The sequence below is a fragment of the Pelodiscus sinensis genome, chromosome 5 (assembly GCF_049634645.1).
Source record: "Pelodiscus sinensis isolate JC-2024 chromosome 5, ASM4963464v1, whole genome shotgun sequence".
Lineage (NCBI taxonomy): Eukaryota > Metazoa > Chordata > Testudines > Trionychidae > Pelodiscus > Pelodiscus sinensis.
In genome coordinates, this window is record NC_134715.1 from 95,065,881 (window position 1) to 95,083,669 (window position 17,789).

The 17,789-nt window shown below is 41.7% G+C and overlaps 1 protein-coding gene across 2 annotated transcripts in view; it reads left to right on the plus strand.

Annotated features, from left to right (window-relative positions):
• Positions 1-17,789, plus strand: part of ARAP2 (ArfGAP with RhoGAP domain, ankyrin repeat and PH domain 2) — a 213,755-nt gene that overhangs the window by 58,669 nt on the left and 137,297 nt on the right. For both annotated transcript variants that reach the window (XM_025187574.2, XM_006128750.4), the window contains exon 8: positions 9,863-9,983. In XM_025187574.2, the coding sequence (XP_025043359.2) occupies positions 9,863-9,983 (121 nt within the window). The remainder of the gene's footprint in view (positions 1-9,862; positions 9,984-17,789) is intronic.

Consider the following 17,789-nt stretch of genomic DNA (forward strand, 5'->3'; position numbering starts at 1 on the left):
AAAAGGATCAGGATATCATACAGGAAGATCTGGATGATCTTGTAAATTGGAGTGATAGCAATAGGATGAAATTTAATAGCGAGAAGTGTAAGGTTATGCATTTAGGGATTAATAACAAGAATTTTAGTTATAAGCTGGGGACACATCAGTTGGAAGTAACGGAGGAGGAGAAGGACCTCGGAGTCCTGGTTGATTATAAAATGACTATGAGCCGCCATTGTGACATGGCTGTGAAAAAGGCTAATACGATCTTGGGATGTATTAGGTGAGGTATTTCCAGTAGGGATAAGGAGGTGTTAGTGCCATTATACTAGGCATTGGTGAGACCCCATTTGGAATACTGTGTGCAGTTCTGGTCTCCCATGTTTAAGAAGGATGAATTCAAACTGGAACAGGTACAAAGAAGGGCCACTAGGATGATCCGAGGAATGGAAAACCTATCTTATGAAAGGAGACTCAAGGAGCTTGGCTTGTTTACCTTAACCAAAAGAAGGCTGAGGGGGGACATGATTGCACTTTTTAAATATATTAGAGGGATAAATACCAGGGAGGGAGATGAATTATTTAAGCTTAATACCAATGTGGACACAAGAACAAATGGATATAAGCTGGCTAGTAGGAAGTTTAGACTTAAGATTAGACAAAGGTTTCTAACCATTAGAGGAGTGAGGCTCTGGAACGGCCTTCCAAGGGAAGTAGTGGGGGCAAAAGATCTATCTGGTTTCAAGATTAAACTATATGGGTTTATGAAGGGGATGGTTTGATGAGATAATATGATCTTGGTAACTAATTGTCCATTCATTAGCAGTGGGAATAGGTCAATGGAGGGATGATAGGAGTTACTATAGAGAACTTTCTGGGTGTCTGGCTGGTGAGTCTTGCCCACATGCTCCGGGTTTAGCTGATCGCCATATTTGGGGTCGGGAAGGAATTTTCCTCCAGGGTAGATTGACAGAGGCCCTGGAGGTTTTTCGCCTTCCTCTGTAGCATGGGGTACAGATCACAGCTAGAGGATTCTCTGCATCTTGGGGTCTTCAAAGTATTTGAAGGCTTCAATATCTGAGATATAAGTGAGAGGATTATTCTGGGAGGGGTGGGTAAGATTCTGTGGCCTGCACTGTGCAAGGGGTCAGACTAGATGATCGTAATGGTCCCTTCTGACCTTAGTCTATGAGTCTATTAGTAAGAGAATATGCTTTTTGCTGAATACATATGTGATTTGGTCATGTGACATAATCATGCAGGTGGAGCCTGCAGAGCTATCTTTCTAACTATACTAAATATCTAGAGACATTTCATAGTTAGGGGGAAAGCAATTTGGCTTTAGGACTTAATAGACAAACCTCTAAACTCAGGGCCACAGGAGTTCTAAATTGGGGCATATGCTGGCATCCCATTCTACTCTTCATATAGATTCTTATTCTGTGATGAATATTATAGTATCCAAATGCCTTCCACTAGTAGGGGTGGACAAAAGGGCCTCTGTGGCCAGATCCAGCCTGCCAAACATGTTGATCTGGCCTGCTGAGGTCATGCCGTTCCCCCGCCCCTAGGCCAATTGGGTCTGATTGACCTAGGGGCAGAAGAGGGAGCGCGCAAAATCTCCTTCCACCGCCAGAGGAATGGGTGCTTAGGGGGAACCTTTGTGGGGAGGAATAAAGACTTCATGCTCTCCTCCACCCCAGACCAATCATGGTCTGTGGGTGGGGAAGCAGGCTTGAGGCCCTGGCCCTTCAGTGCGGCCTTTCTGAAGTGGTCCCTTCAGAAAAAAATCAGTAGTGTGTTGAGTATCGTGACTGAGATCTGTCGTGTGTTTTATCCTCTTGCCAGGGGGAGAATTGTGTGTACAGTATAATGTTTGCGGTGGGATTTTGTTTGGGTAACTGCAGATTGAAGATAAAATGCAATGTTTTATTGCCTGTAAGCTCACAAGTGACTTTTGATAGTTGTTCCTTTATTTAAAACATCTGAAACATCTGTGTGTATAGATAGTTTGAGATACCCAGGCTCAAGTTACCACCAACTTGAAAATAAAACTAACACTTCCCAATAGTGATAGAAATGTAGCCGTGTTAGTCTGGTGTAGCTGAAACAAAAAACAGGACTATGTAGCACTTTAAAGACTAACAAGATGGTTTATTAGGTGATGAGCTTTCGTGGGCTAGACTGAGAACAGTCACACTGCAAACCAACACTAAGAAACACAGTGTAAATTTTACTGGCTACATAGAGTGGGTGCATTTTTAGTTTCACAGCACTTGAGCTTTAACACAGTGGGTTTGTGCCCACAAAAGCTATGCCCAAATAAATGTTACTCTATAAGGTGCTATGGGATTCCTCATTGTTTCTGACCAAGAATGTTCTCTGTATTTTAAATGTCTAATTTCATACTGTTTTTCAAAATACTAACACAAATTTATAATAAATCCATATTGTGAGGTGCTGACATAACCAGGGTTATGTAATTTATCTAATCTTTGGCGGCTTTAATTACAAGCAGTATTCAAAGAGGTATACTATCATGGGGTAGATAATGACAAGTTTAAAAATATTTCTGTATTTTATCTTGGAACACTACATATGCTAAATTGCCTTGTCTGCTTCACTTTAATTCAGAACTTGTAGAAGGTGGAGGAATGAGAAGGAGTAGTTTTCCAAATGGCAAACAGGTTAACAAAAACAAACAAAAAAGGGAAAGGGGAAGGGAGGGATTTTTATGTGTGACTCATCCTACCCTATACACACACTTATAGTCAGTCCTTCTAAGAACTAAGTTCTTACCAAGTTTTCTGAACCACTTTTCTCTGACCTTGTTCTGCAATATCAAACCACTAGAGTGGCTCTTTTTTAATAAGTACACATTTTTCTTTCTCTCATACCCAAATATTATATAGGAAGAAAAATGTCCAATTTCCTGCAAATAGTCATTGACCTTGATACTGTTCTTCACTGAGCCACTGATGCTGCTCATTTCTTATATGTGCATAGGCTTGAGCAAGCTAGTGTGGTGAGAGCAACATCCTGTGTGGTTGCATCCTTAACAGTGTGGTTAAGCGGACAGAGTTATAAAAGGAAAATGCAATCTGAGGCTTGTTTTCCACTACCAGATCGGCATAGGGTTTTTTTTGTTTTGTTTTTTGTCTCCATGTGCAGTCTTTCTTTGACATAACATAAGGAACTCTAATTTCCCAAAACCTAAATTATAGACAAGGAAAAATGTTGCTATTATAAGGCTATTTCAAAAGAGTGAGGAGCTAGGGCATATTAAGTAGGGCTGTACTGAAAATGGTAAATCTGGTAAATTCTATTTCAGAATATGATTTCATTTCAATTTGGAATGAAAACAAGAACTATAGAAATGATATGCAAAACTGGCTCTTGGATCAGCCATTATTTTCAGGGTCTGGGCTACTGAAGAGCCAGGAGCCTGGAAACCGGGGTCACCAGAAATCCTCCAGGTTGGCTGCTAAGGAACCAATCATGCGAGCTGGAAGGGAACCAGGAAAGGTTCTGTCAGAGCCATGTCTGGTTTCTGTCAGACCAAGATCAAAATCAAACCACTTGCACAAAAAATTGAATTTTGATGAATCTGCAGTCTCTGATAGAAAACCATTCTATCTGAGAACTTTTGACCAGTTGTGATATTAATATTTGTACTTCTGGTGGGGAACGAAATAGCTGAATCTTTTACATCTGATTGCTTATCTAGAAAGGTTCCTGAGTGGCTCTGAAATTGTCCTAATCAGAAAGGATTTTTTTTTAATTCTAGGCATTTATTTCCTGTTCATAAGAGAGATGTAGCTATAGACAAATGATTAAACTATTACAGTGTTATTGTATTATTTAGACTATGGACAGAATGCAGCTGGATATTAAGAAGTCTTAGTGTTGCAATATGCTAAAGCTTTACTTTTCACTTTCCTGTCAGCTGGTACATTCTCAGAATTTGTCATTGTTCCAGCAATCTTTGTGCTTACCTACCCTGCAACACAGTTAGCGTTGTCTATCTAGAAGCCAGATGAGTAAGCTTAGTTCCTTCAGTCCATTTTGGACTTTCAGTCTCTTTGTGTAGGGTTTTCCTATGCTATACGAAAGGGTCTCAATGTAATAATGTAAGTGACTGCTGTTAACTTCCTGAGAGATTAAAAAAACACCCCATTAGTTTGTTAAAATGGTTCAATCTTCTAGTGAAAGACAGAGGATGAACCTTTCAGATAAGGTAATATGCAATAACTTTACTTTTGGGATATTATTTCTGCATTGGGTGAGACTGTTCAAATTAGCCATTTATTCTTTTTGCTGCATCAAATTCAGGTGAATGAGTAAAACCCAAGCATAACAAGTCTGTTCATTGTTAGGACTGTGTGAGTGTGTATATTTACCTTGCAATTGTGGCGTCTACTTCAACATCAGAGAGGAAGTAGCATAGGTTTGAAGGTGGGGGTACAGTGGTGAGTGCAGCTCAGGTACTTCTTTTGTCACATCTAAGCCACAGAAGTGATAAGTGAAAGGGGTGTTCTAAGGCAACTTGTGGCTGAGAGAAGGGAAACATGTATGTGATATTAGTTTGCTATTGTTTGTGCTGCTGTTGCTCACAGTTGTCCATCTCTGCCTACAAACACCTTGTCGCTATATGTTCCAAATATCTTGAAGGACTAGTTATTCCCCTGAGGCATTAAGATCCTGGGAAACAAAACAGTGTAAGGCCTGTGTAAGTGTGCATAAAACAGAATGGTTTAGTGGCTAGAGCACTGACTGGGACTCTGAGGTCAGTTCCTGGCTTAGTCAAAGACTTCCTGTGAAACTTGGGCAACCCATTTCTTTATCTACCCTGTGCTCAGTTCCTTATATTTAAAAGTGGGGATTATATTTCCCAAACTTGTAGGCTGTGTTTACACTGGCAAGTTATTCCGGAAAATCAGCCGCTTTTCTGGAAAAACTTGCCAGCTGTCTACACTGGCCGCTTGAATTTCCGGAAAAGCACTGACGATCTAATGTAAAATCATCAGTGCTTTTCCGGAAAAACTATGCTGCTCCCGTTCGGGCAAAAGTCTTTTTCCAGAAAACTGTTATGGAAAAGGGCCAGTGTAGACAGCACAGTAGTGTTTTCCGCAAAAAAGCCCAGATCACGAAAATGACGATCGGGGCTTTTTTGCGGAAAAGTGCATCTAGATTGGCCACGGACGCTTTTCCGGAAAAAGTGCTTTTCCGGAAAAGCATCCTGCCAATCTAGATGCGCTTTTCTGCAAATGCTTTTAACGGAAAACTTTTCCGTTAAAAGCATTTCCGGAAAATCATGCCAGTGTAGACGTAGCCGTAGGGTTTTGTGACAATAAAAGTTCAATACAGACTGTGAGGCACTTTGAAATTACCATTGTGAAGTCTATATAAATATGTGGAATGATAGATTTCAGTAGGATTTTTATACTGCCTAGCATATGTCCATTTCTGTTATGCAACTCAATAGATTCACAATCTTTTGATTTATAGACATATACAATAAGAGATGTGCATAGCACTCCTGCGTTTTGACATAAAATTTTAAAATAAACAAACCAACCTGAAAATAACAGCTAATTCCACCAACATCCCCAACAAAACTAAGTCTACACAAGACTGTCTGCTCCCAATGCAGTCCTTTAGGATACCTTCCTGTGTCCCCTTTCCGAAAAGTATGTCTTTACCACATTTTAAATCTATGTCTGTTCTCTCTGTGCTTTGTATTCCTGGCTTTATAATTGCTGGGCCTGGGTGTCTCAGACATGTGATGGTCCACTATGCAAAACTTTTGACTTGGTTCTGAGGCTTGAGCTATTCCTGTACTACAAAGTGATAGGGCTGAGACCCAAGTCTCAGGAGGCCTTGGACTCACACCCAACTCCCAGAAGAGTTTAGATCTGAGTGCTTGCTGAGCTGAATCAGACCTGTGTAGATGCCAAGGAGGTTTGGGCTCAAACCTGAGTCTGGGTTTACAATGCAATATAGATACTACCTAAAATTCTGAGTAAAGAGATACTTTTTATAGGATTCCCATTGGCTACATCTACACTGGCATGATTTTCCGGAAATGCTTTTAATGGAAAAGTTTTCCGTTAAAAGCATTTTCGGAAAAACGCGTCTAGATTGGTAGGACGCTTTTCCACAAAAGCACTTTTTGCGGAAAAGCGTCCGTGACCAATCTAGATGCGCTTTTCCGCAAAAAAAGCCCCAATCGCCATTTTCGCGATCGGGGATTTTTTGCAGAAAATAAATCTCTGCTGTCTACGCTGGCCCTTTTGTGCAAAAGTCTTTCGGAAAAAGACTTTTGCCCGAACGGGAGCAGCATAGTATTTCCACAAAAGCACTGACAATCTTACGTGAGATCGTCAGTGCTTTTGCGGAAATTCAAGCGGCCAGTGTAGACAGCTGGCAAGTTTTTCCACAAAAGCAGATGATTTTGCGGAAAAACTTGCCCGTCTAGACACAGCCATTGTGTCTAAAGAACTGGATTATTTTAGGTGAAGGTCCCTGATTGAAAACATTCTACCACTTTCCTGCTTTATTTTAGTTTTATTTATTGAGGGGGGGCTATAGTATGAGACCCATTATTGATTTCTATACTAGCCACATGGCAGATGGGAGAAAGATCTCCCACGTAGGAAGGCTTAGATAACATGAATCTAAGGTTGCCAACAAAATAACTAACTTAAACTTAAAGGAGGGTGAAAATGTTTATTTCATTCTCTTTAGTGGTTAGTTGGAGGATATGGTTTTAAACTGAGGTAATAAGAGGAAATATAACATGTTAGCAGTTTCCATCATTAGCCTGTCTTCTCTTGTGTTTTGACCAAGTACAATAACTTTCAGTTCCAAAAACAATAGAAATAAAAATGCCATCACTAATCTTCAAGTAAAAAACACATGGTCTTATCGCAGCAATGTCATCGCTACAGCACCAGTTCTAGTAACCAGGGTTACCTAAATGTTTCCTGTTTATAAATTTATAAATTCTTGTTCTGAGTTGCTCAGAGGTTCCTAAAATTTGAATTAATTAACACTTGCCATTTCATTATCTGTACTGAAAGGATGTACATTTTCAATTTTGGCTAAATGCATTTGTGATACTTGGTCCCAGCAGCTTATTAAAAATGTGCTACTTGAGGGAGACAGGAAAGAGACAAAAAGAAAAGTTATTTTTTTGCTAATACTATGAAATAAGAGCAGTTGTTGCTCATATTAGCATTCTGGTAGAGTAATTCTGCTACAGTACCTAACATAGCCAGTAGATGCCTGCAAACACCAGAACATAATTATATCTGAGTGCCTTTAGAAAAGGCATCTATTTTTGGCATTTGTTTCCTTATGATTCTATTTTGTGAAGTGTAAAGAAACTTTAATGCTGCACCCAATTTTTCTGACAAATGAATAGCTACTGTGTTAAAATCCTCTTTCAAAGAAAATATAGCCTTAATGATATGTTCCTCTGTGTGTAATCCTCTATTTCATTGTGCTGACACACTAAGATTAAATTACCAAAACAGTTGTTCTTCACATAATTGTAGAAATGTTTGCTTGAAATAAAATGCATCATTTTTATTGCATCATTATTTTCGATATATTGCAATTGTCCAAACAGCCTTCATTGAATATATGTGTGCTTAAAAGGGGGAAAAAAACATGATATGTGGGCTGTTCTTACGTAGATCAGTAATACAGTGAATAAATAGAAAATATATCCAGTTGGGCACACACACAGTATTTAATCTAAAAAATTATACATTGAGTATAGACACGGAATATAATTTTATTATGACAGGATCTCGGTGGAAAATTTTTGTAGCTATGATTTTTTTGTGTGTGTGGCAAGCTGACTGGATTCTTTCTAGTATAAATATGTTGCTTTCTTAGTTGTTAAATCCCAGAAGCATATTTGGGTTGTTCTAATCAGAAGGCAAATTGAACCAAGTACAGGCAGTCCCCGGGTTACGTACAAGATAGGGACTGTAGGTTTGTTTTTAAGTTGAATCTGTATGTAAGTCGGAACTGGCGTCCAGATTCAGTCGCTGCTGAAACTGACCGCCAGTTCTGACTTACATACAGATTCAACTTAAGAACCCCAAGTCAGCTGCTGCTGAAACTGATCAGCAGCTGATTCCAGGAAGCCCAGGGCAGAGCAACTGTGCCTCTGGCTTCCTGTAGTCAGCGCTGGTCAGTTTCAGCAACGGCTGACTTGGGGACGTCTGGGGCAGAGCAGCTGGGGTGCTGCTGGGTTGCTCCAGTAGCACCGCTCCTCGGCGCTACTGGACCAACCCAGCAGCACCCCAGCTGCTCTGCCCCAGGCGTCCTGATTCAGCCACTGCTGAAACTGACCAGCAGCGGCTGAATCAGGACGCCTGGGGCAGAGCAGTTGGGGTGCTGCCGGGTTGGTCCAGTAGTGCCCAGAGCGGCGCTGCGGGACCAACCGGCAGCGCCCCAGCTGCTCTGCCCCAGGGTCCACAACAAAAAGCCTGGTCTTCTGGGAGGGGGGCACACTAGCTGCGCCCCCCCCCCCCAGCAGACCATGGACACAGGGAGCAAAGCGGCAGCGGGGGGGGGGGGGGTGCCTCGCCTCTGAGGCTTTGCTCTGGCACCGGACCGCTTTGCTCCCGGTGCCCCTGGTTTGCTGGAGACGGTCCCCAGCAGACCAGGGGCACCGGAAGCAGCTTTTCTCGCCCCGGAGCTCGAGGTGGCTGACCGCTGCCTGTGAGCTCCGGGGCGAGAAAGCCCCGTTCGTAAGTGCGGATCCGACATAAGTCGGATCCGCGTAAGTCGGGGACTGCCTGTATAGTGGAGTTGGAAAAGCCCAAGCTCTGAAGCCAAGTGGATTTGCAGAAGTGTATTCTTGATATTACTGTCATGTCCGATTTTCCCTGCACATTCCCTGTTTCAGCGCTGGAGGCTGAATACCTGTGATCTGTGGTCCCACTGGTGTATGTATAAGGAATGGCTTGAGCTGTTTTGTAAACAAACAAATGATTCATGCTAAACTATTGTAGATTTTTCTGCTGCCTTCCCTCAATTTTGGGCTTTCTTGTCCCAACCAACGCTTTGGAGCCAGAAATCACCATTCCCACCAAATCAGATGGGTGGCAATTTCTGGTTCCAAAACAGTGGTTGGGACAGGAAGGCCCAAAGTAGAGTGAAGATGTCTAGGATTCCCAGGCATTTTGCCATGTTAGGGAGAAAAGAACCATCTCAGCTTTCAAGGAGGTTCCCTAATGGTTTATTAATCTGGTACTGTTCTGCAGTAGGGTCCCAGCTGTCTCTGTGTCCCTTCCAATTCCAAGATAAAGTTGAAATCTGTACATCTCCTGTTCTTACTGACTATGTGGGAAATAATTTCCTGGTGTTAGTCTTTAAAGTGCTACATGACTGCTTTTTTTTCTTTTACCAAGATCAGACTAACATGACCTACCTCTCTGTTACTTTGCTTCTTTCCTGACACTATTAAATGCATCAGGTTTGTCTGTGTAGTTGATGTTTATGGAAGTCCTAGGGATACCCAAGACTATGGAAAAACTGGGGTAAATTACAGTTGTTGACTGTCCGGCTGACAGTAGCATTTTGGAATACAGTTTCATGTAACTGGTGTTTATAAATTGTGGAGTCAGACGGGGGCAAGAGCGAGTAGTTACATGAGGGTGAAATTAGTACTACATAGCAGAATTCTGAGAGGGCTGAGGTACTTCAGTAATAGATATAGCTTATCAATAATGCCGTTCACTGAATTAGCATATGAACTTTACATACATAATGGCATATGTCTGCTTAAAACTGCCTACGATTTTATGAAGTAGTGTTAATTATTTCTATTAATTTTTATTTATTATTTATTTTCTATTAGGAAGTTTACTCTAAGGGAATAATTCTGCTCTCTGCGATAGCTACAGTTAGAGTCAATGGAGAAAATAAATTTGAAGTTGTCACAGCTCATAGGACTTTTGTGTTCCGGGTTGAAAAGGAAGGTAAGTAGAACACACATATAAATGACAATTGCTAATCGATCATATTGGTGGCTATAGTTAAATAACATTTCTAAAATTTCCGATGTTTGTGTATGAGTGGTGTCATCACAGTTCTAGCAGGGTCACTGGCATGGGTGATGGGTCAAGCTGCTGCTTGGGGAAGCAAGAACTCCACCCTGTGGCCCCACTCATACTTCATCTCTACTCGATCCCAGGACCTGCCCCCTCCATACTGTCTCCCTCCTTTCCTTTCTCCCCCTCCCTGTTCACTCCTTTCCCGCCAAATCCTGACCTCCCTTTCCCCCCAAAGGTAGCAAATAACATTTGGAAAACTAACAAACAATCGTCTACAATTCCTTTTTAAAGAAAATGGAGCATGTTTTCCATTTCATGCCAGATTGTGAAGACTGGACATGCAGAAAATACCTAATTAAAAACACTAAATTAGGGAATATATGTCAGTCACAGGTTTCATACCCTGAAGTCTGTCAGAGATGTATTAGCAAAGCTTGGAAGCAAGGGCAATTGGCTGTGCTGCTGAATACAGTGTTAAGTACGATGGAATACAAGAGGCAGCTCTTCTCAGTTTTACCTTTCCTCCATCAGTATGTCTAAGCTGATTTTATATTTTAAATGTACTCTTACACATTCATAAAGTAATCATTCCTGATGACTACACATTTAACACACTGAAACAAAGACATTATTTTAAATTAATCAGTCAGAGCACTTTAATGTGTCCATAACAAAGTTCATTGCTTTTAGAAAAAAGGAACGCTAATTTATTGTGTGTGATCTTCATAAAAATAGACATATTTATGAATTTTCACCATATGTTCATGTTAAAATATATTTCCAAGGATTTTAGACATAACAAAGAATTTAATATCTCAGGCAATGTCTAGACTACAAATTCCTCCCCCTCCCCGAAAAAAGGGGCCTTTCTTGGAAAAAACTTCACCTGCGTCTAGACTGCCGTCGCATTCTTTCGAAAATAAATCAAAACAACACAGCGGGTTTTTTGACAGCAGTAAACCTAATTTTCGAGGAAGAACGCTTTTTTTGAAAGAGCTCTTTCGAAAAAAGGCATTTTTGAATGCAAACAGGGCTCTTTCGAAAGAGAACATCCAGATTGCCTGGGTGTTTTCTTTCGAAAAAGTGGATCACTTTTTTGAAAGTGTTATGGCTGTCTAGACAGAAAGAAGCTTTTTTGAAAGAGCTCTTTCAAAAAGGACTCTTTTTAAAGAGACTTGTAGTCTAGACGTACCCTTAGTAAGGTACTACTTTTGCCTTAAAAGTAGTTAATCAAATGGTCAAAAGTAAAGAAAAGTAAACTCATTTGCCTAGCTATCTGGAAGAAAAGGAATGTTGTTCCTTTAAGGGCTCTCTTCAATAGGGGGCTGCAATCAGAATAGGGATGAATAGAAAGAACAGGAAGTTTTTAGAAACAAGATGTGTGTTATAATAATTAAAATGTGTATTTTAGATAAGGGTGGTCTTTTGGAGAATTTATTAAAACAACTGTTTGAAGGGCCAGCCATAAAGCTGAGAACTCAGATTGTGCATCTAAAAATGTATGCAAGTTTTTTTTAGAGATGTGATTTTTATAATCTTTAGCAACAAATTAATGAAATAGCTTAAAATTTGCTTTAAATAAGGTCCTGTAGACACAGTAATGTACAACTGTTTTTGTCATAAATTCAGGGTTGGAACATACCTGTTAAATGGCTTCATTACTAGTTAATGGCTCTTTCACTAGTTCAGTGTTATGCTAATAGGTTTGGCAAGCTGGAAGGCTTTTCTCATGTAAATTAACAGATCCACTTTGGGAGAAGAGACACCAGTCTGCAAGCTGCAACAACCTCCTGTTGATTATTCAGGAATGGTCAGGATAGGGATAGGAAGAGGGGAGAGGTTAAGCACTACCACCTCCCTTTGCCTTTGATATCTGCTTCCCATGGTCACTGGGATCCAGCCATCTTGGGCTCATATGTTGTAGGTTTTTTGTGACACAACTTTATTCCATACCTATTGCTTTCAGTAGACAGTTAGAAAGGGTCCTGATGAACACCAGAAAAAAATGGTTTCACTGCTGTATAGAACAGAAATACTGTCATTTCTGTAGAATTTATGTTCTTAAATGTAAATTTGCATTTTAATCAGATCTGCTGGAACATGTAGATAGTTTTATATTGTTTGCTCAACTCCTTGACAGACTTAATTTATAAAAATCCCAGATTAAAGTACTATATTTGTTAGAAAAAATAAAAGGGGTGTTTTCCAGAACTTGTTTTTTTTTCTGAGATGCCATAAAGCAGATTTTTCTGGGTAGTCTTCAACATTTACTGGTTCCACTTATAATCTATGTACTCTGTCAACTACTTTGAGTCACTGCTATTAAAATGCCAGTGAGCAAGGAGAAGTTGATAGCTTGGATGTGGAGATCAAAGAAATCTGGGTTAGGTTTTCTTGTGACTTTATTTAATGTCATATGTAAAGTGTTTTCAACTAAGTTTGTGATAGCGAATAAGCTTAAATTTATACTCAAGGCCATAGTAATTTCTCGTGGATTTTTTTGTCATTGACTTGTACAGGGTATTATGCAAAATCAATACCAAAAAGTGTGTGCAGCTTGAGTTATTTATGAAAAAATCCAATACAAATGGAATATTAACTAGAATGTATTTATTTACAGCAGTGTACACTAGCACTGTTGTTGTTAAAAATCTGTCAGCATTTCCATTATCAACTCCCATTTTTTATGGGGTTATAGCTTGGCTATAAACATTTGCTCCAGGCTGTAACTTTGATTGCAGCATCCCAGCCTGTGGAAAAAATCCTTATCGGGTTTGGCTCAAATCATTTCAGGCATTTTTACATTGTTGGCTGGCTTAAAAATAGGTCTTCAATTTTTTTTTAAAGGTATTTTTGTTGTTTGTTTAACTGTTGCTTAAAAATATTTTAATTGTAACATGAAATTTTGTGGGGCCATAATCTGCTTTATGTACTGATGCCTTTGGATAATAAGAGAACATCAATACAAATAAATAGTTAATGCTAAGTTTTTTAAAGTGTTCTGTGTGCCTGATACCAAAATTTTTTATATGGGTTACAAATGGTATTTTTCTTAAATGTGCAACCCTCCTTTGACAGAACAGCCTGATTAGGCAGCTGTTGACTTACTGTTTTAAGTAGGTTTTGGACAAATAATATGGTCCATACCAATAACTAGAACCATTTGAAGTATTCAGTAATTTATGCACCCAATTTCCCTTTCCTGTGCCTGCACAAACTGTTCCTGAACCAATCAGAAATGTTCACAGCTGAAAAATATTCAGGATATATTTACAACGGTGCCTGCCATTTGAGGTTTTGCATAAAGCATTCAAGGGCATGATTTTTCAAATAGATTTCAGTCCGAGGCTTGTTTTTGAATGCTTCTCTGTGAACATATTAAAGCATGAATGTGCTTCTTGTTTGGTCACCTAAGTCACTTGTTATAATTTCTGGATTGGGAGATCATAAAACTTTATAAACAGAAAATGGGCTTAAATAAATCAAGGTTCTCTGATTTTCTCATGGCTTGTCTATATAGACTTGGCAATAGCAAAATTTAGGTGGGTATACAAGTGCTCAGAGTGAGTAGGAGCATTTTGTGAAGTAACACTATAAAAAGCATAGAACATTGAGAGCATTTTAGAATATTTACCGTCCTTGTTTTCCTTAGAAGTATTATGCTCTCGCAGACCTAGAGCACAGGCTTCTTGGGAGGAAAGAAAAAATCAGGATTTAAAAATGAGGGGAGGAGAGACTGTCTGTCTGTGTGAAAGAAGCTTTGTAAGCTGCTCACAGTAGACTTTGCATTAATTTTTTGCTTGTTCCGGGTGCACAAAGTTTGCATGTGAGTAAACTAGTGAAGAGTTAGGTCTTAGGCCTTCTCTACACTAATCCCCCCCACCTCTCCATCAATCCACCCTATGCTACTTCAACTACTCATGTAGTGTACTTATAGTGGTGTCTTCGATGTGGTAAGGTTGATGAGAGCTATTCTCTTGTTGATTCTGGCTACTCTTCTTATCACTGTGGAGTAGGGTTGCCAGATGGTTTCAGAAAAAATACTGAAAAAAACCCAACCTAATGACAGGAAAAAGTTTGTTGAGCACACACACACAAAAAAAAAATGCCCCCCAGAGTTAAGTGAAAAAACCCCAACAAAAACAAAACTTTTAAAACCGCATGGTGAGGCTTTTTGGCCCTAACAGACTGTCAGTGGCCACCCGCCATCTTGCCTCCCTGCGCTGGGCTGGACAGCTCCCCGGAAAGCACTAGGGTTGCCAGGCTGATTCTGTACTGATCTGGAGAGCCTGGGATTTTCACCTGGCTGGGAAAAAATCAGAAAGTACTGGACATTTTAGGTGTCTGGTATTTTCCGAATTTTTTTTATCAGACAGGAAGAGAAAATAATAGACTATCTGGTTCAATACCGGACACCTGGCAACCCTATGGTGGAGTACTGGTGTCACCAGGAGAGTGCTTGAAGATCACCTAATCACATTTAAGCAGATGCAATGTTGATCCACTGCACAGTGAAGACAAGATCTTAAGACCAGGAGAGGGGGTTTAAGACAGAAAATATATACTGCAGTTGGTAAGATGCTGCCCAGTACAGACAGAGACACTAGCTTTGCTTGAGCAAGCATGCTCCAAAGAGCTGTGTAGTTATATGCAGGGCTCAACAAATTATGGAAAACCCTACTCGCCAGACAAAAAAGGGACTCGCCACCCTCCCCCCCAAAAAGTGTTTTTTTAATGGCATAAATTCCTAATAAGAATAAGAACAGTAATTACTAATAGGTTCTTAATAAATATCACCCAAGTTATTAATAAATATCTTATAAATGTCTACCTTTTCTCTCTGCTGCTGTGTCTCCTCCCCTTGCTCCATCAGCTCCCCTGGTGCCTGCTGCCCCCCAACCCCTCACTCTCCTCTGCTGTCCTGACTCCTGTCCTGACTCACTGCCCTCAGCCCTCCTGAGACCTGCCCCCCTCCGCCAGCCCTTCTCTCCCCCCCTGTGCCCACTCCTCCAGTAGCCCCACTCTGATCATGTGAGCTACCCCTCCTCATCCCCTCTCCTAACACCTCCCTCTACACCTGCCGTGCCTCTCTCCTTTGGTACTGTTCATCCCCTGCAGGTGCCTGCCCTACTGCTTCACACCCAGAATCTCCTGGCACCTGCACCCTCCTGGTGCCTCCCCCTTCCCTCATTTCCCTGTACCCTTTGTCCTCTTTTTCTCTGATACCCACCCCCTCAGCACCCTCTGCTCCCATGCTTCTCATGACCCTGTGCCCTCACACATGCATTGCTCCATCTCCACCTTCCTGATGCCCACCCCTTCTTTCAAGCCTTCTCCCAGCCCCTCCCCCGTCCAGTCCCCAGTGCCGTTACCCTCCTTTCTCCCAGCATCACCCTGTTCTCCCCTCCCACTGACACCTCCACTCCTGCCCTATATCTCATTGTCTCCACTTAGCCCCCTGGGATTTGTTTCTCCTGCACCCCTGTCCCTTGGCGCTTTCCCCTTTCTTCTTCTTCTTCTCCTGACCACCTCTCCTTCCCTCCCCTCAGCACAAGCCTCTTCCCCATATTTTTCCCCTCTCCTCCTCTCCCCACAGCCCAGCCCAGCCCCGCCCCCTCCCCCAGGGACAGCTCTAGGTTTTTTGCTGCCCCAAGCAAAACATTCCCCTCCTTTTTTGTTTTCTTTTACACGTTTGCATTTTGCAATTTTTTTGTTTTCATTTTTGTCCCAGCATTTAGCCCTATAAATAGCAAATAGCATTTTCATTCATTGTTTTCCATAAAGGCAAAGGTGCTTCAAGTGAACTCCCCCTTTCTCTCGCTGCTGGGTCACAGCAGCCTTTTCCCTGGCCTGTCCAGCCCCTCCCTATGGACAAGCACCCCTCGCTCCCAACCCACAGGGGAAACAGGGTGCAGGGACAGCACAGAGCCAGAGGGGTACAGGGAACAATGGGGGGGGAACAGGGGTGGCATGGGGAACGGGAGACACAGAGCCAGAGGGGTGCAAGGAACAGTGGGGGGGGAGGGGACAGGAGTGGCACGGGGAAAGGGAGGCACAGAGCCAGAGGGACGCAGGGATCAGGGAGGGGGGGAGCAGTGTGTGGGGTGCAGTGGAGGCACGGGGAATGGGACACGGGGAACAGGAGGGGCAGAGGGATCGGGGTCTAGGGGCAGTGCAGGGAATGGGCAGCACAGAGCTGGGGGGGCAGGGATCAGGGGAGAGCAGGGTTCGGGGTGCAAGGGCAGCGCAGAACCAGAGGGAGAGCAGGGGATCCTGGGTGGAGGGGCGGCGTGGGGAATGGGCGGCAGGAGCCAGATGGGGCGCGGGGCGGGCGCAGCGAGCCGGGTGCAGCGAGCTGGGCGGCTGGCCAGGAGCGGTCTCTCACCGATGAGGGGGCTGGGGCCGTGGCAGGACTGGAGCCAGAGGTGCAGGGCCAGTCCTCCCCTGCACTCGTCAGCTGGCAAAATCTACTCGCCGCGGGCGAGTGTATTTGTCAAGCCCTGGTTATATGCAACATGGGCAGGGGCTTGGGCTTAGTGTCCAAATATGCATCAGGGGTCCAGACAGGTTTGTATTTGTATGGCAGCTTGAGCTCCCTCCAGTTACACTTCTCTTGAGCATGCTAGTTCGAACACAGGTAGTACATGTCTGTTTATTTGTGCTGGGAAACATGCTTCCAGCTACAGTTTGGACCCATCCACAGTAATAATAAACAATATCCTAATCCACTTTGAAATCTGAGCATGGTTTGATTTAATTTGCTTAGAATTCAACAATGTTTGTGGAAATAGTGTTATATTAAATTATCTCTATCACTGATCTACACGTAGAAATACTTTTTAAAGTATTCATTGATCCTTTGAATTATTTTTAAAAGGATAGTGCACTCTAAGGCCATGTCTACACTAGGAAACTATTTCAAAATACCTAAATTTGACTTAATAATGCTCAATTTTACAAAATCAAAAGAGCATTTTACCTCTACAGGGAAGCCTCGAAAGTCCAAGGCAGGCTCTGTTAATGTGGATACCCCACCTCATCTTAGAGCCCCAGGAAGCACTGGGGAGTAATTAGTTCAAATTACTCTGGAGAGTAATTATTTTGAAATAGCAGCACCAGAGCATCCACACTAACACTATTTTGAAATAACTATTTAAAATTATTGTTCTCTGAGAAAAGCAGGAGTATAGATTTTGAAATATGTGGCCCCTTATTTTGAAATAACGGGCTTGGTAATGTGGACAGTCGGCTTATAAATTTGACCTAAGGAGGCATTATTTCTAAATAAAGCCCTACTGTAGACCATTGCTAAGAGAGATGCTTGGAATGCACTTCCCGAGGTGACCTATCAAGCTGTTGTTTTTTGTTCTTTAAAACGACGCCATCTTCTAAGATGCTGTTCATAAGATGGTGTTCATAAGTGGAGCAGTTATTTGTTTATTTGCTCCACTTTGCTGTGTCAGACACCTTTTGCTGAGTGATACATTTTTGTTTATCTTTTTGCTGTTCCCCTTGTTCTTCCTTTATGTGCATTCTTTTGTTTTGTCACCCTCTGTTTGCATTCTTTGGGGGGGACAGATCATATTTATTTCCCTGTTATATAGATTTACCTCACACGTTTAAAGTACTTTAGCACATTGGAGTTAGTTTAAAAAATTGAAAATTCAACGCTGATAATTTTGTTCAGAAAAAAAAAAAATCATTTGGTTTCCAATAGTTTTACAATTTACT